Source organism: Cryptomeria japonica, chromosome 3, assembly GCF_030272615.1.
Source record: "Cryptomeria japonica chromosome 3, Sugi_1.0, whole genome shotgun sequence".
NCBI lineage: Eukaryota > Viridiplantae > Streptophyta > Pinopsida > Cupressales > Cupressaceae > Cryptomeria > Cryptomeria japonica.
This window is the reverse complement of record NC_081407.1, coordinates 462,077,311-462,103,085: the sequence shown is the minus strand read 5'-3', so window position 1 is coordinate 462,103,085 and position 25,775 is coordinate 462,077,311. Positions and strand designations below refer to the sequence as shown.

Genomic DNA, 25,775 nt, shown 5'->3' with positions numbered 1-25,775 from the left:
TTTAAGTCGCATGGCCTGGGGGTCTTGCGCAGAGAGTCTCGCAATCTAAAATGTTCAAAATCAATCCAAGGGAGACTAAGTTTTAGCAAAGCCTGAAAATCGGCTAAATAGTCAAGAGCGTCAGTCGTCCCTGGGTTTGCAAGATTGCTTTTAGGGCCGAAATTGGCTTTTAACGTCAAACTTTTCATTTTATCTTCCCAGCACAAAATTGGGCAAGTTAGGTGAAAATGGAGTAAAGCACTTAGTTTAAAAACTTTTCAAAAGGGCCTTCTAGCCCGAAATTGCAAATAGAAAGGGCGTTTCACTTTTAAAATAAACTTTTCAAAACTCCATTTAGCCCCGAAAATAGGTAAACAAGGAAATCGTGAAAGTCACAAAAGGCGTTGAACTTCAAAACTTTGCGAAGTCGCCTTTACTCCGAAAGTGCAAATGCATCATGAAGGCGTTAACTTAAACAAAACTTTTCAAAAGGCCTCTTTAGGCCGAATTTCGATATAAGACAAAAACGTTCAAGTTTTAAAACTTTTTAAAGGCCCATTTTGGCCGAAAATCGCAAGTTAGGCGTGAAAACTTAACATTGAAAACTTTTCAAAAGGCCCATTTTGGCCGAAAATCGCAAGTTAAGCGTGAAAACTTAACATTGAAAACTTTTCAAAAGGCCTCTCTTGGCCGAAAATCATGAGCTAAGTAATAGAGCGTCTTTTTTTAAAATTTGCATTTTGTCTCTCTTAGCCGAAAATCAAAAAGTAAAGGAGTAAGGCATTCAACTTGAAAAAGCTTGCAAAAAGGGTCTCCTACCCCGAAAATTGCAAGCAATGTGAAAAAGGCGTTAGACTCTATAAGTTTACATTTCATCTCCTAGCCCGAAAATAATACAAAGGTGTTAAAGTTAAACTTCAAAAACTTTTCAAAAATGTCTTTTGGCCCGAAAATCAGCAAAACAACTGGGAATGCCAATGTGAAAAGGCGTTATAACTCAACTTTTTTAAAATCGCCTCCTAGCCCGAAAACAAATAAAGGCGTTATTTTGCAAAATGCCCCTTTTGGCCGAAAATCGCAAATCATAAGAAAGGCGTTTTTTTTAAGTTTGCAAAAAAATTTTGTACACCGAAAATCGCCAAACACATAAAATCGCGAAGCTTTAAACATTTTTTTTCGAAAACCCTATAATCGAAAATCACGAGCTAAGTTGGAGGGCGTTGAACTTTACAAGTTTGCATTTAGTCTTTGAACCCCGAAAATCGCAGGGCATGGAAATCACGAAAATCTGCATTTCATCTTGTTTGGCCCGAAAATACCAAAGGGGTGGAAATCGCGAAGTAGGGCGAAGGGGGTGTCTTTAAAGTGCTTGCGTTTTATGCTTCCAGCCTGAAAGGGCAAGTCAGTTGGAAAGGCGTTGATGTTTTAAGGAGAAAAAACCTTGCAGTCCAATATCGCGCAAAAGGGGAAAATAGAAAGGCATTGCACTTTACAAAGTCGCCCAAGTCTCCGAAATTCCAAGAATCACACTTTGTAGAAGGTCATTTTTGGCCGAAGATCATCTCGCATTGGGCAGTCTGCCAGGTAAGATTCAATTCTCTCCTTCAAATCATTAATTTATGTAAAATTGGTCGTGTTTTTTAAAGTATCAAGCATAGCGCAAAGGCAAAGCCAACTAGGAAAATTAACCATGAAATGTAAAATTCAGACTTAGGGAAATTTTGAACATTTAAAAAAAAAACTGAACTTAAGCAAAACTCTTCTCCAAGTGCGAAAATTGGCAATCATTAAACACCTGAGCCCTGAACTGCAACCAGGTGGCAAATTTTAAACGGAACCAGCTTAATTTCTTATTTCAAATAGCGTTTCACTTTCAGATAATCAAGCTCTTTTATTGAAGCGTCACGTTTTTTGTCGAATTTGATTTGATCATTGGTTTTACAATGTGCTAACATCGTCCTCCGTTTTGACTAACCCGTTCACTTCCATTTTCTCATCTCGTAATCCATGTCCGATTGTGTAGGATAAATGCCTAAATCGGCAGTAGAATCCTCAAAGACACCTGGTGCAACCGGAACATCTCGGGTCTCCAAATCTGACATTCCCCGCAGAGGCGAGAAAATGAAGTACCAATACGAAAAGGGAGGAGTTAGGGAGTTGAAAGTCCAGAGCATATGGGAGAATGTAGGTGATACTGATTTGGGACACATAGACATTCAGGATTTCAGGAACAGGGTCTACTCTCCTAACGCCTATGGCAAGCCTAGGCGGATGATGGAGAGTGGTATTGCTCAGGCAACAGGTTTCCCTCCGTCCATGCAAAATTATGAACTAGTGGTTGAGGCTGCCAGACATTATCAGCCAAAGACCAGATTAGTGGTCCTAGAAAACATGGTGCTAGCTAATTTCACACCTGAGGCCATTGGGGAAGCATTTGACATCCCATTTCCCGATAATCCTGTTGCTACAACTATTGATGAGGCGTAGGTTGCTTATGACATGAATCCTGCTAAATGCAAGACATTGGTAAACGAAGAATGGTACAAGGAAAGAAGGACCCCAAGCATTAGGATCAATAAAAAGACCCCCAAAAGTGATTTTTATAATGAGTATGGCAACATGGTCACCTTACTCAGCCAGGTTATGGGACTCCCTCAATCCAATTTTCTTGAGGAATGGATGTTCTACTTTACTGAACAGGTCTTTGTCGGGAAGTCCAAGTTCGACTGGGCTCAGATCATCAACGATAATATCCATACACAGTTGGTCGAGCTTGAAGAAAAGAAGTACTTCGCCATGACTTCTTTCCTGATTTACATGTTTGCCATACACCAGCCACTGACAGGTTTAATCAAGAAAGGTGAGATCAGGAACGGGCCAAATCAGGTAAAGGTGTATGAGTGCTACCCTCAACTGCATTACTATGACATAGCTCAAAGAGAAAAGAACAACATTGCTTATGTGATTGGTCAGTATGAGCGTGTCAATGACACCTTTACAATGCGCCTAGTCAAGTTAATGCAAGGAGGATTGCACATAAGGCTTTCAGAGCAGGCTACCATTTTGATACAGAAGTATGGCGCATGGTTTATTCAATTCCCCAGGTTCACTTACCTTAGGATAGCAGACTTTGAGGGAGCACCATTCCGACTTCCACGCTATCTGACAGACAAAATAGTCCTTATGGAAGTCGCAAGACAGGCATGCCCAGCAGGCAGCCTACTCAGAGATAAGAAACAATCTGGATTCACCTTCCCCACGATCTTGGGTGACCTCGATGTGCATTTCAAGAATTCGGTGTAGGCTGATGAGTCATTTGCTGAATTAGCATCCTATGGCCTACAAGAACATTTCCCAAGGAAGTGTTTCGATCAAGACAATTTGGCAAAGAGAGCCTATGGCAGGCGCTTCAGAGCGAAGGCATCAATTGAGGATTATTGGAGCAACTGTTCCGATGACTATGAGGTCTGACGGCGTGAGTATTCTAGGCTAAGTGTGTAGCAAATGCTGCTTTATGAGTACCGTCGGGTCCTAGATCAAGTAACAGATTATGGCAATTGCTTGCAAGTCCAAGAATTTGAGGCAGGTAAATACCTCTTGCCAGGCATTGATTGGTCTTAGGATCCAATTACTGATTTTGAGGTGGTCATGGAGGCTCCAAGAAGGTATACCGATCACTGGTTATCCCAGCAAATCGAGAAACTGACCCATGAAGATGAAGGGATTCAATTTACATGCAATCTGATGGGCAGACTCAATTCCCAGTCTTCGGAGGATGAGGGAACCTCAAGCGCACCAAAAGAAGAGGTTGAGAAACTTGGAAAGAAGAGGAAGAAAGCTAGAGCCAATAGAGGAACTCGGACATCAAAAAGAACTAGAAGAGAAAAGATCCCTATTAGGAGGCCAAAAGTTAGTTCGTCATCCAGGGACCCCAGTTCCGAGGATAATTGTCCTTGAGTGACAGTTGATTTGAGCCAGATGTAGAGGCTGGGATCATTGGCTCAGATGAACCTGAGAACCAAGTTGAGGAGGGAGAGATTCCACCTAATCAAGAGGCTGGTAAGCGTGAGCTCACATAGGGAAGTCGGCATAAATTACAATTGAATAGCGTCGGCAAAGATGACAACATCGTTGAGGGAGAACAAAAGGAGCATGAGACCTACGAGCCCAATAAAACTGAAGAGCAACCATCACAAGGGGATACCCGACAGTTGTTCAACGAGGTAGGGGAAAACTCGGCCATAAGTAAGGGATTGGATACTGCGTCCATTCCTTCTATGACTGATCAATTGCAGATAGGCAGTGAGCCAGCTGAAACCTCCAGGGAACAAAGTGGGAATTTGGCAATAACATCTAGACAGACCATCTCTCAAGACTGGTTAATTGCTTGTGCACAGCGGAAAGCAGCTGTCAAGCCACCTATCAACTTGGAGGATATCTTCTCTCGCATAGGAGAGATAAAATCCAAAGGTAAGAAAAGACCTACTCTTGGATCACTAAGGATGAGCAAAGGAATTGCACCATTCATATCGCTACCCCACCTACACATAAGCCAGCAGATCGGATAGCATTGGCCGATTATAGTATTACAACCATCCCGATAGGGCGAGCCACCAAAGACCAAGAAAGAGAAAAGTTCAAGGATTCTGTGCAGAATATGCTCAGACAACTAGATGAAATGACTGTTGAGAGAGACATGTCCTCATTTTTGTTTTCAAAAATGAAGGACCATTACATAAATTTTTTGTGAAAATAATGAAAATTTTACTCTATGGCGCGCTTCTCAAGGCAGATTTTTGACTAATCCTTGGACTAGCTTAATCCCCTGTCCATCCTCGAACCATGTTTTGAATTTCGTCGCATTCTAAATTCGTTTGCTTTGTCTTTCCTTCAATTTCGGGTTTTTTCTCCTTAACTGCAGGTGGGAAATTTCTCTTGAATTGCAAATTTTAATGATTTCCATTGTTTTGGTCTTTGTAGGGAAATTTTTGAATAATTACAAGTGCACTTTATTGAAAATAAGAACTTGTAATTTGCTTTTTATTTCCCCCTTGATGCTTTTTGTTTTTTAAGTTAAAATAGGAATTTTTTTGGATAAGTTACAAGTAAACTTGTGATTCTTTTCTAAAACCCCTACTTTAATGTCTTTTTGCTTGTAATAGGGATTTTAAACCCCTATTACATATGTGCAAGTTATTAAAACTTGTTGTAGGGATTTTATTTTCCCTTTACAAGTAATTTTAAACTTGCACATCTCTCTCCAAAACCCGATTTTGCCTAGAAATGAAATAAAGTGACATTTAAAACTTGTTATATTGCCCAAAAAACCCGATTTTCTCTATAAAGTGCATTTTGGTGGATTTTAAAGTTGTAATTTCATTTTTAAAACCCGATTTTGCCTTATTGATGAAAAAGTGCAATTTTAAACTTGCTATTTCATCCAAAAAACCCAATTTTCTCCAATACATGCAAAATCGAACTTGTTCATCTTTCTAAAAAAACCTGACCAGCCAAGAAAAACGTTTTTGTTGAAAAATTCAAGCAGATTTCGTGGAGATTTTTTAGGAAGGAGAGACGTTTGGGATTCTATCCTATTCTCATGCATTTGCAAACACTTTTCACGCCATTTGGGGTTTATAATTACTGGTTTTTTGATCTAAATCAGCAAACACGTGGTTCCTTTGATCCACATTTTAGGCAATTTTTCCTCCACAAATCTGCAAATTCCCAAGGCGTTTTTGCCTTTCATGCCTAGGCGTTGAAGTTGGGAGAAGTTTCAGTCATTCCTTGGGCCATTTTATTTGCATTTGTTGCCACGTTTTTCAGCTTATGGCATTTTTGTAAAAACGTAGCTAGGGTTTGGGATTGTGGTTTATCTCTATTTAAGAGCTATTCTTCTTTCTTCCAAAGATTGATCATCTTTTGGAGAGGCATTTTCAGATTGAAACAAGGTATGATTTCTTTTCTTTTCTTGTTTCATTTTCTTATTTTCTTGTTTTCTTATTTTCCTTTCTAGTTGTAAATTTGTAAATATGTTGTTCTTGCCCCAAAAATCGGTTTTGTGAGAGAGATTTTCCCCCTTGATAAGCAATATTTGAATTGCATTGATCTTCCCCATTTTCCCTTTTTACTTGTATTCAGGATTTTAAATCCTGATTACAAGTTGGATGAAAATCATTGTCCTTCCCTTATGGTTAAAATTTTTAACCATCTTTTGTTGAATTTCCAAGTTGCAAAAATGAAAAATGCCCATCCTTCCGAAATCGGGTTTTTAGAATCGGATTGCATATTCAAATTTCTCCCCATTTTCATGAAAAAGTCATCCCCAAAATCTTTCCATTTTTATCCATCCATAACGCCTATATCCGAACTTTTCGTTCACGTCATTTCCCACAAGTCTAATTCCCATTTTTTACCCATTTCTCCATTTACCATTTTACAAGTATACTTGCATTCAGGTTTAAAAAAATACGATTGCATGTGCATTCTTCCCAAACTTGTATTCTTGTAAAATTTTCCCCAAGATCCGAAATTGGTCAAAGTCAAGATTCTTGGCATTTCCCATTTATTTCCCCTCTTTCTCTCACAAAATCGTGAAGTGCACGGGTTGAAGTTCTTCCCATTTGAAGAAGGAAAAATGTTAGTTGCAGCTGATTATGATGTTGCCTTAACACTTTTAAGTCTTCATCGCAGTATACCAGGTTGTCCTTCAATGTCAGATTTGTCGTCATCTCCAGTCTCTTCTCCTTCTCAAGTCTCTTCTCCTTTGGATCGCATAAGAGATACAAAGATAGGGCATGTGGACATGTCGGAATTTGTCAAGAGGGTTGAGGATCCGCAAGATAGCAATATGCAGCGGCTGTTGGACAGCCATATCCATCACGCATCTTCTTTTCCAGTGGCTGCCCTAGAACCAAAATTTGTTCTGGCTTGCGCCTATCACTTTGACAAGGAGACAAGAACCATTAAAAATGATGATGGTGAAGCAATAATCCGCCTTGACGCAGACACAATTGAGAAAGTCTTCAGAATACCTCCCGCACCTGTTTATATGGAGATCTCCAAAGATAGTGCAGCTGAGTACTATGTGAAAAGGTAGAAGGACTGCAAACGTCATATTAATAGGTGGATTCAAGAGCCACGAGCCGCCTTCTCAAGGTGGGCTAAGTTGTACCGCTGTGACTTCAAATGGGAGATTGGAGACATCATAACCCTCCTCAGCAGGATAATGGGTCTTGAACATTCTAATGTTTTTGAGCCCTGGATGTACCAATTCGTCATGTTCATAAGGCAGTCCCATCATATATCATGGGGAGAAGTCATCAGCGATGCCTTGTGTGAACAACTTGCAGCAGTCCCTTCCACCATGATTTTTTATATGAATTCATACTTAGTGTATTTGGCAGCGTCACTCGGACATTTCCCTGGTCTTTCTACCAAGGGTGACTGCTTGCTTATACCGATATGGGAATCCTATGATCAGATGCCTTTGAGACCTAGCAGATTGCATTTTAGAAGAGTCCAATATGCATTTTTCGGTTACTTCATGTGTCAGTTTGACAGAACTCTGAAGAACAAAAGGGTATCAGATGAGGCATGGGAAAGGGTGCATGAGTATGGATGCTTGTTTCTTCAATTCCCGACCTTTACCTATATGAGAATCGAATGCTATAGTGGGCAGCCATACATGCTCCCTAGATACCCAACTGATAAGATCATTCTTATGGAGTTGGGAAGACAGATCATGGCTGTCCACGCTCATCAGTCCGCTAGACATAAGGTTGGAATGGGGATTTATACAACAAACCCATTAAAAATTGGCCGGTATTCTCTTGTCACATTCGTCAAAGCCAAGGCTATGGAGACTGAGATGCAGGAAATTAAGCTCAAAAGGTTTAAGTCCAGAGCTAATTTTGATTACCAGGGTATGAAGGAAAAGATCAAAAAATCCTTCGTGCACGTGCATCGTATTGAGAATATCTGGGTAGATCTTCGTACAGAGGTGGAAATTCTGAAGATGGATTACTGCAGGCTCACTGTTGAGCAAGTTGTTGATTTGAACTTGGTGGATATTCCACAAGGGATGGTTGACGATGGGCATGTACTTGATCCTGAATATATTTCACAAAGGGTTGAGGAAGCTCCACTTCCTTTAATCCAATGGTCACACAAGGAGTGCATATCCATTCTTGAGAGATTTCAGCCTATCTTGGCTAACACAAATACTTGGCTGAAAAGTAATGTTGTTAGACTCATTAAAATCAAAATTGGAAAAGAAGATGATTCTACGGGGCCTCTTGGACGTAAGTCTGAGATTCAGGTGGACAACAAGGAAGGCGCACCATCTTCTGGCACCAGGATCAAATTGCAAGTTAGTCAGGCAGTAGTGCTTCCTCCTAAGGAGGCGACAGTTCGTGGGAAGGAAAAGTCACGTTTTCATGTTCAGGTGATCGATCTTGATAATCCAGAAGAAGGGCAGCAATCTGATGATGCTCTTAAGTCTCCAACTTCGGACTCGCCTCATGAGATCCCTTCCTCAGTTTCCATTAAGATGCCCCTTTCTCCTCCTAACTTAATGGTGGAAGAGTGTCCTCAGAATGTCGTTCCTGTTTCAACATACGAGCCGCCTCTTGATCATCAATAAGAGAGTGTGCTGGAAGTTCCTGAAGATACTCCTGCATGTATCCAGCTATCAGAGATTGATACCTCCACTTCTGGCTTTGAAGAATTTATGAGGCAATCTTCATGCCCATTGGTTACTGAGAAAACCATGGTCGCCATCCAAACAGATACTCCTCCCAGGATGACCACGATTTTTCAAACAGAAACTGCTTCTCCTTTGCCTACACCTGCTACTGAAGAAGAGTTGATGGCTTTACCTCCATGGCTTAGTTCTTTTACTCCAAAACGGAAAAAGCAAGAAATCTCACCCGATGCCTTTGATTATCAACAACTTAAATAGTCTAGACCCAAGGTTGCTAAAAAGGCCAAGACTTTTTCCAAAGGAACTGTTGACAGCAACAAGATGAAGGTAGCTGAAATTGTTGAACCCATTGCAGATAAGCCACTTGAAGAGATGTCAGCTGCTGATTACAAAGTTACAAGGATAGAATTGGGTAAGCAAACGCATGAGGTGATTAAACATGATGCTCAGTTTTCTGTAGCTTCACTGGTACAGCGGTGCGATGAACTTTAAGCTAAGAAAGACAAGCTAGAAGAGGACAACCGACAACTTGTTGCAGCTCTTAGTAAAATCAAAAAACATCCTGGTGAGGTGAGTAATCCTTCAAGTTCTACTGAGGCACGAGAATCAATTCGTAGTGTTGAAAGGGCTGCTCAGAAAGTACAAGCATTGGATTCCTGGGTTGACCAGCTTCATGATCTATGTGCACAAGTGTTGAAAGACATTTTTCAGATGATGTCTAAGTTGGAGACTATTGAAGAGAAATTAAGTCATACCTCCGACGCTTTTAGGAAGAATCTGGAAAATGTTGAATGTCCATGCCCCAACAACAATTAAGTGTTCTACAAGAGCATGCCATTATCCCTTCTAGGGTCATGTACTTGGAATTTGAAGAGCTTCTAGAAAATAAGGCCCTTGTTCTTAAATCCCTCATTGAGGAGATTGGTGATGCAATGAGATTACGGGGTGAAGTTTTCCAAGATATTGTTTCTCATTGTGAAAAGGCCTCATGGAACATAATAAGTCAGGATGGAGAGCTGATACCAGAAGCAGAAGTTCTTGCAGATTTACAGATGAGAATTCATAATGAATGGAGGAGCGAACAATTCTCAACTGCTTCAATTCAAATTTTGATGAAACACCAAATCTTTTTGCATGAAATCCAATCCATCTTGGAGAAGGACAACTCTACGCTCCTTCGATGCCATGATACCATTGTGAAGACCATGGTTGTTGCCAAGAACACCCATGAACCGGATCCTGATGAACTAAGAATTGTCATCCAAAAGTTTGAAGGATTCATGTCTTCACGTGATGCAGCTTAAGCGTTTTTCAACACTTAGTTGTATTTTTCCAGATTTGTAATCTTTTAGTTGTAGTTTTTCTTTTGACAAGTTACATGTAAAAGCCTTTTTCTAAAATGCAAGTTAAGTCTTTACTTGCACTTTTGTAATTACATGTAAGGCAACTACAAGTTGTGTTCAGTTAGGACTGTAGTTCGAATAAGTCTTAGTTAGTTATTGAATAAGTCTTGGTGGTTGAGAGAATCTCTCAAGTTAGTTAGGATCCTCCCACCTTTTTCTCAAGGCTCCTCTTCTATAAATACTTTTGGGGTCTATTGTAATTTTCATATTTTGGAAAGCAAGCAAAAACTCTGCCAAATTTATAGCAAAGAAGTCTTTGAGCTTTCATGTGTGAATTCAAGAATTGAAAGGAATAGAAGGAAATTGCTCAAGCTTTGAGTCTTTGTGCTACATTCTTGAGTTTGTGTTCTATATTATCTTTCTTGCAAGTGTTTCTTAAAGAGCTTAATCGCATTTGATTTGTAGTCTTTGTGCTGCAAGTATTTGAGGTTAATATAAATTAGAATAAATACTCTTTGAGAGGAGCTGTAAGTCTTTGTGCTTGCACTTATTCTTAAGAGAGTTTAGAAGCAGATTTTGTGAGAAATAGCTGTAAGTCTTTGAGCTTATACTACTTCCCATTGTTTTAAGTAGAAAAGAATAAGATATTCCAGTCTTTGAGTTGTTATAATTTGTTCTTGATAGCGTTAGTATAGAAAAGGGTAGATAGGTCTTCACATAATCAAGTCTTTGAGCTTGATATTGTTGTCCCATCCCGAAGGAAGTGACGAAAGTCTTTGAGCTTTCAGGAAACTTCATTTCCTTTCTCTCATTTCATTTCGAAAGTTGTTACTACTGTTTTATGTCAAATCACTATCACTTTTCTATGAAGAGAAAAGGATAGTGTCTTTCTTGAAAGAAGAAGAAAGATTGTTGTCCCATCCTATTTTATTTTCAAAGTTGTAGTTAGATAGGGGGAGCCTTCCCTTAATTAGGAGAGTTTTACTCACACGCTGTGGTTGAAACCACAATTTTGTATATTTCCCCAAGTGTACAAAATTTTCAACCAACAAGACATGTACCGAGTTCGTGCTGAGCAAGCTGAGGGATACATTGATCACCTACTGAAATCATTGCAACATGCCCCTAAATCCCATGTTCCCCTATTGACATTGGCACAAAGGACTACAACCGAGTTTGAAAGCGTGCATGGTACTGCCAAGGCCGTCAGGGAATGGATTCGGGACATTAAGGAAAAGGGAGAGCGGATCATTGAAGATGTAAAGGAAATGGCCCACCACCGAGAGACCATTCTTGTCAAATTGTTTGAAGTAAAGAGGGAGTGTTTTAGGGTCCATGAGGTGGTTGGTACAATTCTTCCCCTCATAAGGGCTCTTTTCTGGACCCACACACAGATTCCCACATTGTCCGCTATCTTGGATCCCTGTGACATCAGCACTTTCAAGGAATGGTACTAGACTGCCAACATGAAGAATGACACAAAAAATACCATTAATAAAGAGCAGGAGGAATGCGAGGAAATTTTGAAAAACATGAGGGATCTTGGTGGAAAGATCCTCAGATCAATGGTCCTTGGCTGGAAAAATAGTTTGTTCGATAATCAAGTACAACCAAACTGGGAGGATAGATTGAGAATTGATAAGGTCGCATACTCCATGGAAGACCTAGAATTTGCCAGTGGGTTGCATACGGACATATTAAGTTTTGAGGCTCATCGGTCCAACTGGAAGGATGGGTTAAGGCATGTAGATCGCCACTTGGAGGGTATGCAATATAAAATACACCATCCTCCTATGCCCCAAAGCATGGTGTTGTTCCAGCTATGCATTAGATTTCAGGAATATGTTCAGGCAGAGCGTACAGCAGGTCGGGACATTTGGTAGGAGTATTTGCACAACAAGGATGAATTTTTGGAAAAAGGGTCAACAGTAGAAAAAGAGAAAGTGCTTTCCTAAAAGTGAAAGTTTCCTTTTAAATCTTAAAAAGCACTTTTAGACATAAAGTTCATTTCTAACTAATAAAATAGTTGTAAATCTTAAGCTCCGTGCATGTGCACTTTTTGGAGCAGCTTTTTGGGTAGTTATTGATTACCTTTTTGGTAGTTATTGTTTCTCCTTTTGTTGTTGCTGATATTTTGCCTCCCATTTATGGGTATGGGCAGTTTTGATAAAGGATGAATCTGGCCCCCTTAATTAAGTTTAAATCTTGGCCATTCATCCATTTCTGAGAATTCTATATAAAGGAGTTTGTCCCTCCTTTGTTGTAGGCAAAAACAAAAAGATTGTTGCAAAAACTCTGGCGAAATATATACAGGATTTAATGGATGTTAAAGTTGTGTTTGTTTGACTATGAGTGCATGGTCCTCTTCTCCATTTATTTCATATTTCTACAACTGTATTTACTTTCAGACAGTTATTTATGCATGTATTTGATGGAAAATCTTGGTTCATACCATTAGGAAATAGTTGATTATTGTTTCCTCTGCATGGTTAGTCTGAGCCCCTTTTGTGCTAAGTTCGGTTATTAGATTTGGATGAATGGGTGTAAGAGTATCAATCGTATCTAAATAACTTGAAAATTCAAAATCCTTAGATGATTGCACTGGTTTTTACCTAGTTGTGCTAATTAGTTGACAAAGTAATTTCTAGTTATTTTAAGACTTCCGTCTGTGTTGAAATATGTTGTCTTAGTTAAATTAGTTAGCTGTTCTTATTCACTCTTTATCCTTATCCCTCATTTTTTCCTTTTTTCATTAAAGAAACCCTCCAGTCAAGCTGAAATGACATCAATTAGAAGCAAATTAGATGATATAGGATTGTAAAACTTTAGGGAACCTGTACGAAACCAATTCCGTCTAACCGTAAGTCCCCTTTGTGTTTCCAGCAAAACACATTAACTACTAAGCTATCCTGCAGTCAAGGCTTGACAACCGAAACATTGAGGTCATCCCCATTGATCGAATTAACACAGCATTAGGGATTTCCTTATCTCAAGAGAGGATAGGATTCTTAGCATTTCTATTCTGCGTTGGCCGGATGGAGTTGTTGTTCCGCGACTTTCGACACATCAACACCACCTTCTTCAAATTATCCTCCTTTACATCCTTCTGAGTTTTAATGGAATCAAATGCATTGTAAACTCCTTGAGTAATTGAAATGATGGCACCTAGAATAGGTAATGAACTAACCAAATGCCACTTTATATGAAAACCCATTACTTGCTCCATTTCAAATTTGAGATTCAGGTGTCTGAAACAATCACTAGGACCTCATATTCTTATGAGATGACAACCTTGACTAAAAGGATCTATATGCCCTTTTGCTACAAGTTGTGTTCTTCACCTTCTCTCCATTGTTATGATTCTTGCCATGATAACAAAAATCTTTCAATGATATCAAAGTTTGGCTAGAATCAACACTTTCATGTTGTGAACTATTAAAAGTCAATAAGATATCATTTTCTAAAGAAAAATCCATACCTTCCACCTGCATGGTTGATTCTTCCATGATTAGCTTCTTCTCACTTTCTTGCAGATTTGATTCTTCTTCTTTCTTATGCTCCAAAATTTCTAGTTCCACCATCTTCTTTTCTGGTTCTTATCATAATTCTTTGACCTTTTGTTTTGACGTCATCTCATCTTTGCTTCAACATTTGTGGCTTGGCTCCCAAGATTCTTTTCATGAGAATCAAAGATTCCCTCTTCGAAGTTCATTTCTGTTGGCATCTCTTTTTCTTGCAATAGGAGAACTCTTTTTTTGTTGACCAGGAGGTGGTTCTTAGAAAGGAACTTGGCCCAAGGCATTGAAGATTGTAGCTCTAGCCTTTCTTCTTCTATTAGAAATATTTTTACGGGTTCTTGCTTCACAACAATTTCTTGTGATTCTTTTGGTTTTTGCTCCTTGGTAGATTCTTGAGATTTAGGTTTTGACCTTACCATTTTCTTCATTTATATTCTATTTCTCTTTTCTTGAAATATTTCCAAGTGTTCTTCAAAGGTGGTGACAGATTTGTAGATGTTAAACTTTTTATCATATTCTCAAAAGGCTTTAACCATGCTGTGTGACTAGGATCTTTCTTTTGTGTGCCTCCAAATAAATTTAGAGTTTTAAACTAGTAGCAAACTTCTCCACTAACTGATCCTTCAAACCCGGCTTTTCTTGCATATTTCATCTTTTTGTAAGGACCTTGGCTAAAAAAGATTGGAAGTGGGGTCAATCAAAGATTGAGTACTTACTGACGACCTTCCTTTGTCTGCCCTTTTGTTACTTTGTTTCAGCTGAAAAATGAAATGATTCATTTTCTTATACATATTTAGCAAATTGTGTAGCATTTCTGACATAGATTCATGGAATGTCAAATTTTTTGTCTTTCATTATATCATGCATGTGATGTGATTTGCATCAATAAGTTAGCTTTTCCTATAGGTTGGGCCTCACTCTCGTCATTGCTCGAGAGCCTGCCCTAGTTAGGTACAAGACTGGGTTCCTTAATGGGAGAACCCGATAACTTTTTAAATGATAATGAAGAGATTTGGGGGTATTTATTCAATTTCACACTTTATCTTGTGTAATGTCCCCTTCTCATTGATGACCTTCCAGTGGTCCATTAGCCTATTCCTGAGACCCGTAGGCTAGATGGAATGAAGAATGAGGGTCCAACATTGATGAAACGAGGACTTACTATTTTTAGTAAGTCAAGGAATGGCCATTTTGGTGTTACCGTCCTACTGAGCTCTCCATACTTTGCCTCTGGACGCGAAGATCATGCTTTTCTGAGCATTAGTTCTTGACTTACTATTTTTAATAAGTGGCAGTGTGGCACAATTCTATTTTTGGCAGTAGATAGGGTTCCGATTTTGCAGCAGTTCTGTGGTCGTCCTGGCTCAGTTTCATCCTAGTTGTGATAATAATCAGTACAGGAGTCATATGCAACATAATTAAATATTATTTCCTTATCCTAAGGTTTAATATTTAATTAATTTGATTATTTGCTACTGATTTATTAAATTTGGGATTAATGCCTATTTTATCCCAAGTATTTGGCGAAACTCATGTGTACTATGGGATGTTGAAATATTTTAGAGGAATATTATTTTATATCGCATCTCCATTATTTGCCAAGTGATTAACGTGGGTCCTTTCCCTTTTGGCGTGAGGTTTGACTTAGGAAAAGTGGCGCTACACTTGGGTCCACATGAGGGTGAAATGAAATACAAATGAAGGAGTGGAGTTTGGAGGAATTTGCATTTGAATTTGGTTGTTGAAGAGTTATAAATAAGAGCCTTGGGCTCTCATTTGGGATATCTATGAAAATTGCATCGTTATGCTGCCGGTTTGGCGACTGAAAATCTGAGCTTCGAAGTGTGGCTTCCTAGCTAAGTCTCAGTTTCGTACTTGCAAGATAGTACCTAGCTGTGTCCATGTATTCCCAGTGCTGTTGGTGAGTGAGTTGCAGATTGTGGAGTGTTCTATGTGGGATTGGAGTGTTTCCTGGTTGCTGGTCGCGGGACTGCTTAAAGTGTATTTTGCTCACACCTCTTGACCAGGCGATTCCATCATTCTAGGTACTGGCTCATCCTTCCTTCCTAGCCATGGCGATACATTGTGTAAGTTTTTAGCAAGTTTAATTAAGCAATGATTTTTCTAGACAAAACCGAACTTCCTAGGTCTAGCGTTGGTTTTGTGCTTGCATTGGGATGCGTGCCAAATAGTTATGGGGTTGTTTGGGTTGTAGTTTTGATTGGTTACTGTTGTGAGTGAAATACGGTGGGTTTGGGACTGGTTTGAGTTAATATGGATGTAAAATGAGGGAGTTATGAGCATTTGGGTGTTTCCATGGGCTGCTGATTTGTACTTTCAGCCTGCAGATTGATTGTAACAGAAAATTATATTCTTGCTGTAGAAATCTGTATTACTCTCCTTCTTTCATCTCTATTTTTGTAAGGTTGTTTCAGTAGTGCTGATCAATCATTCTTGCCGTCCTTATTTTTTAATTCCCACTGCATAAGTGGAAGAGGCTGGCTTAGCCGCCTTCTTACTTTGAAATTCAGTTTATGTACTTCGTCCTCCCACTGAATAAGTGGTCGAGTGATAAGTTTAATTGAATTGTCCTCCCACTGAAATATGCGGTAGATTGATAGTTTAATGTAATGTCCTCCCGTTGAAATATGCGGTAGAGTCATAGTTGAAAAACTCGGACTCGCCACGGACTCGGCAAACCAAAAATTTGGACTCGGACTCGGACTCGTGAAAGACTCGTGAAAGACTCGGCAAGGACTCGGCAAAAAAAAAAACCGTAGTTTTACAAAAAAACATAAAGAAATTAATGCATTTAGAGAACATAAGAGCCATAATTGAAACATTACACATGTCACATACTCATAGTTTCAAACTTTCAACTCTAAAATGTATAATACCAAGATTTCTTCAATGCTAATTATGCTTTTATATGGAGCCTAATGAGACTCGGAGGTTAAATTTTCCCTACTTCCATCGGCGCAATTTCCCCCCATATTTTTTGACGGGGGTTTCGGGGCAACGCCCCCAAGTTGGGGTCAAGGGGCATCGCCGAAAGATCCTAAAATTTGACTAAGTCTGGAAAATTGAAGAATCCTCCAAAAACTAGATTTTGCATTATAACTCCTGGAGGTTCGAAACCACTCTCAAACATCCTGACAGTATATATGGAATATAACTTAAAGTCTGGAATGTCATCTTGATCTTCAAATGCCCTGAAATTTGGCTAAGTCTGGAATGTCTTCCTGATCCTGAAATCTGACTAAGTCTGGAAAATTGAAGAATCCTCCAAAAACTAGATTTTGCATTATAACTCCTGGAGGTCCGAAACCACTCTCAAACATCCTGACAGTATATATGGAATATAACTTAAAGTATAAGAAAGAAGAAAGATAAAAGGAAATGTCACTTATACTTAAATGTTATATTCCATATATGAATCCTGACGGAGAGACCTAATTTTTTCACATGTTAAACTCAATTTTAAAGCTTGCATGACATTTTCTCTGGGTCGCACGAGTCCATCTGAAAGACTCACGAGTCCATGCAAAAGACTCGCGCGAGTCCTTGCAAAAGACTCGCGCGAGTCCTTGCAAAAGACTCGCGAGTCTTTCAGATGGACTCGCCAGGACTCGCCTCGGCGAGTCTTGGCGAGTCGACTCGTGGCTCCCATGGACTCGCGAGTCCGTGGCGAGTCCACGAGTTTTAAAACTATGGGTAGAGTGATTGAATTTCAGTTTCTTGTCTTTTTCCCTTGGCTGGTTTACCGCCGAGAGTTTGGTTTCTATCCTACTGGATAAGCAGAAGGGGCTGGCTTGCCACCCAGGCATTGTAATTTCAGTTTGATTATTGGTGCTAACGATGCTCGGAACACCGTATGCTCTCACCCTCCCAGACTGGGCTCTCGGTGAACAAAAGGTGGAAAGGTTCCCTTTCAACAGTTTGGATTATTTCTCTAACCTTAACGGGTTGTGGTGTTGCTTGTATCTCTTATTGTTAAAAAATCAAAAAAAAAATTTACTGGGATATTACATCTTGGTCACACAAATGATTTGAATGGCATCTACATTGACCAAACAGGGTAGTTGGTCACAAAAATGATTTGAATGGCATCTACAATGACCAAATAGGGTAGTGACTAGGATGAATAGTTTCATTCTAGCAGGGGTAGTACAAACTATAAATAGTTCTCTCCCCATGTGATCATTTGCTCAGATTTATGGCAAGTAAGATAAGGAATTTGTAGGCTAAATAATGCAGGATTAAAGTCGGAGTTGTGAGAAGATTCAAGATGGAAAGAGGACTCACAGTTTGGACATTAGGGACAGGATATAGGTTCTTATGATTGTGATGCTGAATAAAGGATTGGTAATTTGTGGGGGTCTGAGATTGGGTGTGCTTTGGTTGTGATGTGGGTGAAGAGACTAGTGATAGTGCTTTTTTTTTGTCAAGCCTTAATTGCTGCAGCAAGCAGGATGGATGGGAGACACCAGGTGCCTGAAGAGGTTGGCCATGTGGAGATTTCATGATATAGTGGAGTCCTTCCACACTGCATACACAATATGATTAAAGCAGGGCCATAGAAACGATTGATTTTAAAATTCACATTATGGATAGCATTGATGAGACAGAGCTGTTAAAAAGGGCCCATGAGGTATCTTCACAAGGCCCTGGGTTTAGAAATGATAGCAATGTTGTAATACTGCCACCGTGGAAGGAGTTGGTTTAGAGCCTTATATTTGATTTGACTCTTTTATTTCTCTGGATTCTGTAATATAAAACTTGATAGTGCTATCTTTGCATAGCTTCTTATTTGAAGCATCAAGACTAGTTCAATTATGTTTTGCATTTTGTTCTGACACTAGTTTTAAAACATAGTAATATTATGATGTCCGTTTGTACTTTCACACCCTTTGTAGACTTCTCACTTAAATATATAAAAAAAATTCCATTATTGCAGATGGAATCTTCCTCAATTCTTTCCTGTTTTATCTATATTTGGTTTCTCGCTGTATTGTGCAGATGGATTGTCAATACTGACATTTTATTCTTCGTTGTACTTGTCAAAAAGATGAATTTTCATATGAGTAATGGCTTATAAGTTGCTGAATTATTTTTAATCCAACACTATTTATTTCTCAAACTATTTTTCTATTCCTGATCCTATTTGGAAATGCCATCAGGAAATACTGCTCCATTCTATTTTATATATTAAATTCTGCCTTATACAAACTGAACTTTGCATTTGATCTACAAACAAGATTTCAAGTTTTCTTGTCATGAAAATATGCCCTAATATTTACCTTTCTTTGATTGCATTGATGGAATGGATGCATTTAGAACTTGAATGCAGTTACAGGTATGTTCAGTAAAAAAATGAAGAAAGTTCACAGTGATCCTATTCTACATGCTCAAAGAGTAGAAGCTATGAAGGTATTTCTTAACCTTCTTGTTGCGCTTCATTTGATAAAAAACCTCATATGCAAATATTAGTGTTATCTTCCATTGTTACTGGGTTGTGAGCTTTATGGGCCAGATTACTCATTGGAATTTATTGCTAAATAAATATCAAATACACAAGTTGGTACCTATATCTGATAAAGCTTCATAGGCTTTGTTTTTTTCCTTTATTTTTAAAAATATTTGGAGACAAGATTTCTGTATTTATAATAACCAACATGAAATGCATCTTCAGAGAGCAAAGAGGACACCTGCAGCAAGGCAACATGCGTCTAACATGATGAAATCCTTCTTCAGTAATCCAGAAAATCGACTCAAGCGTAGTCTTTCTATGAAAGGTGTGAGTAGTCAGCAAAGGGAACTTTAAAAATAGTAAGAGCAGTAATAAAAAAAGAAGCCTATTTCTAATTTTCTGATAATATGTTTTTGTACAATTTTTAGAAAACTTGACCTATCTTTTCGATATTCTTTTATCTTTTTGACTTAAGGACTGATGGAAACACAACTTAATTTTCAAACCAAAAAGATTAATGTAAACACATCTAATGAGTGACCATTTGAAGTTTTTTCACAGGAAAACACTGCAGATGAAAATCCTTATCAAAAAGCTGAATATGAGGAAGTCTGTGATGCATACTCAATCCAATGATGACATAGAATAGACATTCAAGTTTTCTGTGAATATGTTATGCCAAATGCAGTCTCCAACATAAGGAAACACACAAGAAGAATGGCAATACTCTGATAACTATCCTTGCAATTGCCTGTGCTTCATAGAAACATAATGCAACTATTCAAAGTTACCATCATTTTTGGCATCAGAACATGCAAAACCCCTAGTTGAGACTTGTGGCACCATAGTTGGCTAACTTTCAAAATGGGCAGTCCTTTCACATTAAAAATCTTTGTTGCCGGGTTCACTAGGAACCAGTGACAAACTCAGACCCATTTGGGCTTGATCTGATCCAAGTCTAGGTCCAACTCGGGTTCAGTCAGGGCCCCTGCAGGCATGGGGTGGATCTTGGGCAAACCTATTAAGCTAAAAAAAAAATCATTTTAAAGAAGGCAATTGTTTTTGAAAACTGTAACTAACCCTAATAAGTGACGTATAAGTTACTAACAACACTGAAAACTCATAGTGCACAAGAAAAAATGCATTCCTACTTCTCATTGCTCAGGGATACAAGTTTTCTTTGTGTTCAGATATTCTACATCTCAAGGAGTGTTAGGTGCTAGGAAGATCAAAAGCTTGTGTCAAAGAGAATCTTTATCCAAAGGGTTTTTATAGTTTTTGTAATTTTAATTTTTCTAAATTTTTTTTCCAAGCTGCACAAGAGCCTTTTTTGGAAAGAAATATTTACAATGGTAGACCACAGACAATTATTGCATTTTTATTTTTATTTTCCTTGATAATTGTTTATTTTAAAGTGTGTAAATATAGGTATAGTCAAGAATGTCTGGGATTTTTTCCTTTGTGAGCCTAGGGTTGGCTGATGCTTTCAAAGTTGACTATCTTTATTGCTTTGGAACATGTGATGATGATTGAGCAACTTGCTTCAGCCTGGGGTTATCTTTGACTTTGTAAAAAGTGCTAAAATGAGTATCGTAGCTCCTATAGTTGAGTCAAAGTATACTTGTGTGTGATTGCCATCCAAGGAATCAAATATTGTGGTGGGCTACCAAAAATTAGTTACCAAAGGAAAACTTCTTTCTTATATCAAAGAGTAAGAGGAAATAGATAATGCAACCAAGAAATGTAGATCAAAGTCTTATCCTTGGCCAAGAAAGGCTCCCATATGACACCCACAAGGTCAATTTTGATTACTTTGATAGTGGCTTCTAAGAATCTATTTCTTGTGACACCATCTTTGGAAGAAGATGATAACCTCTCTCTTTTATGCAAAAAGATTCAAGAATGTAAGCTCACTAGGAAGGACATTTTAGGATAAGGTAAGAAAAATGTTGATGAACTTATTGTCCATTGTATTTATGCCAAAGGACTTCTTGTCAACCTCTAAATTACAATATTATCATGAAATGGCTAGGGGAATAAATGGCATACCTAAAACTATGTGTCCTAGCTTGAAAAGGTGTGCACCCCATTATTTGCAAAGAAATAAAAATTTGTAGACATTTCTTTGCATCTCTCTAGGGATTCATGGGTCAAAACAAGGTTATTCATTATTTTTGATGTATTGAAAGATTGCAAAAATAGGCCTTTGAGTAATTTCATTCTATTGTACTTACAGGGGCAATGTTTTATAGGGCAGTTGATTGTGAAGGGCAAGTGAAGGATGTAAATTTATCTCTAATATCCATGTAGAGTACATTGAGGTGGTGTGGCCTCAAAATGTTGTGTGCAAGGCTATGAGGTTGTTACCTGAGGTGAGATACATTTTGGGCCTTATGCGTTGTCCACTCGCTCAACTTGATAAGGAAAAAGTTTGGCACATAGATCAAATGGATAAAACAATTGTATGCTAAGACTGTTAGGATCAAATGATTGTGACTAGTCGCAATATGTTGTAATCTATCTTTAGGTATTTCTCGAATTTGGAGTTGTTAAAGGTAAGTTTATGAAATTTCAATATTTTATTTTTAGATTTACTTAAATTTAATTTTTAATTTTTTTTTTTTATCATTTAAGTGTGGGATGAGAGACCATTCTCTTTTATAAAATTCAAATTCAAACAAAAGAGTAAAACTTTAGACACTATACATGAGGGAACAGAAGACGAGACTATCCTAAGAGGTTTGCCAAGGTAACTAAGAAACCAAACAAAGACTAAGAGAGAGGTAAACATCTCTAAGAAATCACCCAAAACCTTCATGCCAAATCATAGCTAAAGAACTATGAAACTCTTGCTAGAGTTGAATTGCCTCATGAATGCTTTGAGTTTACTTCCTCTTGCTTCTAGTGAGGAGAGAATTCATGATCCAGTATATACCATAATCAATTGAATCCCAAGCTTCCATTTGTAATTTTTTAGCTTTTGTTTTCTTTCCTTTCTACTTGAATGATAGCTTACAATTTCGTTTGGTAATCATGCTTAGAGTCAAGAATATTGTTGTTTTATTGGGTATTTAAACTAATTTATCTTCATTCTCTAGAAATTATAACACGTCTAAGTCTTGCTCTTCTACAAGTGCTTGAAGAAAAGAATACTCATCCTCTAAATATGCTCCATATAGTGCTAAAAAATCTTTTCATCCTTTGAGACTTACTCAAAGATGGTATTATCCTCAATAGAAAGAGTTTTCCTAGGGGCAAATGATCTAGAAGCCATTGCATTCTATGAATCATAGAAGAACTAGGTTGAGACAAAACCTCAGAAGGCTTAGGCATAGAACCAAGGCCATTGCCCACATCTTCAAACTATGAGATGGGAGCCAAAGATTGCTCAATAAAATTCCCATGGTTGTGTAAAATAAAATCTGTGTCTCGACACTTGCATTTCATTTTTTTAGGCTACTAGATTGAAAATTTAGAGAAAGTTAGGTAGAATAACCAAAAATTTTATGCTCAATCATGTTACATTTGAAGCATCTCTCAAGCAAAGTTTCATAATTTAAATGCTAACTCCAAGTGCTTTGTGAGGAATAGATTCTATAAATGTTGGTAACTAATCTGGTTATGCCAATCAAAGTGTATACCCTTACAAACTTGCATTTTGGATCTGCCATCTCTACATCTATCTTCACAAACTCACCCACTAGTTTAATCAAATTTTGAATAAGTCTAGACTTTCTCATTATTAGGAAATTAGACAGGTGCATGATTTTGAAGATGATCACATTGCTAGATTGAAAAAGGGGCGTACAGAGGCATAAATAGCCCAATTTTCCCAAAACACCAGGATATGCTCCTACAAGTGTATGTAGACTCTAGTTAAACATTATTTCATCAAGATGAAGCCATGATCCAAGACCTACACAAAAGGAGTCTCCAAATTGCTATAGGTAATTTTGGTTCATGACACATATTCTTCCATGAGTAGCATCCCCAAGCATCTAAAAACAAGAGACCTATAGCCAACACTATTTGCTATTGTTTTAATTTAGTCATCTAGACCATGAAAATCAAGGGAATCTATTTTTGATGTATCACCCAAGGAAAGTGCTAGTATTTTGACTGGTTGCAAAGGAGAGGCGAGTGGTTCTAGGTTAGGTGTAACATTTGCCATTAATGTCAATGTGTTAAATCTATTCTCTTCAACTAAAACTTTGTCCCTTAGGGATAGAGATAGATTGGGATGAATTGCAAGATTTTCCTTCGACAAAAATCATTATAGTTGTGGAAAGGTTTGAGCATGTAAATCAACAACCTTTGGAGTGCAATACAAAGACAGCTCAAAAGGTTAAAGCAAGTGGTCATGGACGATGATTGGTGGGATTGTGTGGAATATGCCTTGAGTTTTAATAAGTCCATCACAATACAATCAAGTTCATTGATATGGATTAGCAATATTTGGGCAAGGTATATGACAACATTGACTCCAATAAAAAAAATAAAGAGCATAATACCATCTAAAGGACAAAAGTCCCAAAAATAATTTCAAATGGGTGCAAAAAGTTATAGTTGATGGTGAAACAAAATGACCGCCCCATTGCATCTTCTAGCATTTACTTTGATCCCTAAGTGTTATAGCACATAGATACTTTCTTTGCCTAGGATGGTGCTACTATACAACATTGAATTAGTGAGGGGTACAAGGTTATATTCACTATAGTTTTCCTTGATCCAAATGTGGAGGGCATAGTCATGGGTGAGTTTGGAAACTATATATCTTCAATATGTTTTAGCCTTAGTGCTCTTTGAGACTAGTTACAAGAGAAAAACTCATACATGGTGGTACCCCCGTGGAAAAGGAACTATTTAATTGCAACATTTTTCCATCAAAGTTCTATCATGGGCATGGAGTAGAACTACCAAGACCCTTGATACAAAAATTTAGCAGCAAACTAGCATGTGCATGGCTATGCATAGAATGACTTGGATTTTCTAACCTCCATAGTCACCATGACACCCTTCATTCTTAATGTTCCTCACATTGCTCCAACACCAAAAATGAATAAATTGGGAATTGGAGTCATTGGAGCTCTAACCAATTAGTAACCTAGCATCTTTCTATTGCAAGGGACAAGCAAAATAGTCAATGGGGAATTGGGAATTGGAGCCATGTAATATCCCACTAATTTTTTTTTTTGATTTTCAGGCCAATAACAATTCATCCACAACAAATAACCCGTTAAGGTTAGAGGAATAAGCAAAACAACTGAAAGGGAACCCTTCCACCTTTTGTTCACCGAGAGCCCAGACTAGGAGGGTGAGAGCATACGGTGTTCCGGGGATCGTCAGCATCAATAAACAAACTGAAAATTACAATGCATGGGCGGCAAGCCAGCCCCTTCTGCTTATCCAGCAGGATAGAAACTGAACATCTTGGCGGTAAACCGACCAAAGGAAAATTACAAGAAATTGAAGTTCAATCACTCTACCGCGTATTTCAGCGGGAGGACATTACATTAACAATCACTCTACCGCATATTTCAGCAGGAGGACCAAAACATTGAACTTTATCACTCGACCACTTATTCAGCGGGAGGACATTACATTAAAACATCACTCTACCGCATATTTCAGCGGGAGGACTATTTATCAAAGAAAACTGAATTACAAAACTGAGAGGGCGGCAAGCCAGCCTCTTCCACTTATGCAATGGGAATTACAAATGAAAGCAGATAGAATGGGATGCTCAGTACTACTGAGACAATCCTTACAATATGGAGATGAGATGAGAAGATTAACTGCAGATTTCTACACAATACTGTAATTTTCTGTTACACTGCTCTGCAGGCTGAAAGTACAGTTCCAGCAGCCCATGAAAACATGAAAATACTCATAACTCACTCAAGTTTTACCCGAATTGATTCAAATCAAGCCCAATCCCACCATACATCCAATACAATGACAACCAATCATAGCCACACCCCAAACAACCCTCTTTTTATTTTGCACGCATCCCAATGCAACCCAAAAAAAACCCACGCCTAGACTAGAAATTTCGATTTTGCATAATTAAATCAATACTCAAACAAATGTGCTAAAAACTTACAAACTTGTTTGCCAGTGCTGGGAAGGAAGATAGGAATAATACCCATAACTATCAGACGCTCCAGCAGAGAGATGTGAGCAAAAATGTGTTTCAGCCACAGGCAAAACCAGCAAGTCCAGAATCGTTGCAACACCAAGATGTCTATGGCAAAGCTCTGAAAATGATAGGAAGAATACAAGGCACAGCTAGGTACTGTATTTCAAGTACGAAACCGGGTAGCACTAGGGAGACGCACTCCGAAGCCTCAAGTTCTGTCGCCAATCCGGCAGCATAACATCACTGATTTTCAAGATACCAAAATGAGAGCCCAAGTCACTTATTTATAACTTTTTGCCAACCAAATTCAAATTCAAATGCACTCCAAATACGCCCAAACCAAATGCAATTCCATTTCACCCACATTTAGCATTGCATTTCATTTCATTTCCTTGCACAAGTTCGCCCTTTTTAATAAATATAAGTGTCATAAAATAAAGTGTAAAGTGGGCGCCCAACTATGACTTCCAAATAAAAAATATTACTAAGGCAACATACTTAGAAAATCGCCCATTTGCCTTGAGTTATAATTTACTTATTAACACCATGACGACCCCCTTGAAGTCATATGCAATTTTCGCCCAAATAGACTTAGGATAAAATTAATATTTTCTCCCTTCCT

The 25,775-nt window shown here is 38.3% G+C and overlaps 1 protein-coding gene across 2 annotated transcripts in view; it reads left to right on the top strand.

Annotated features, from left to right (window-relative positions):
- The window catches only part of LOC131078396 (uncharacterized), a 95,671-nt gene that overhangs the window by 31,486 nt on the left and 38,410 nt on the right, over positions 1–25,775 (top strand). For both annotated transcript variants that reach the window (XM_059218404.1, XM_059218405.1), the window contains exons 2-3: positions 18,882–18,974; positions 19,237–19,339. In XM_059218404.1, the coding sequence (XP_059074387.1) occupies positions 18,882–18,974; positions 19,237–19,339 (196 nt within the window). The remainder of the gene's footprint in view (positions 1–18,881; positions 18,975–19,236; positions 19,340–25,775) is intronic.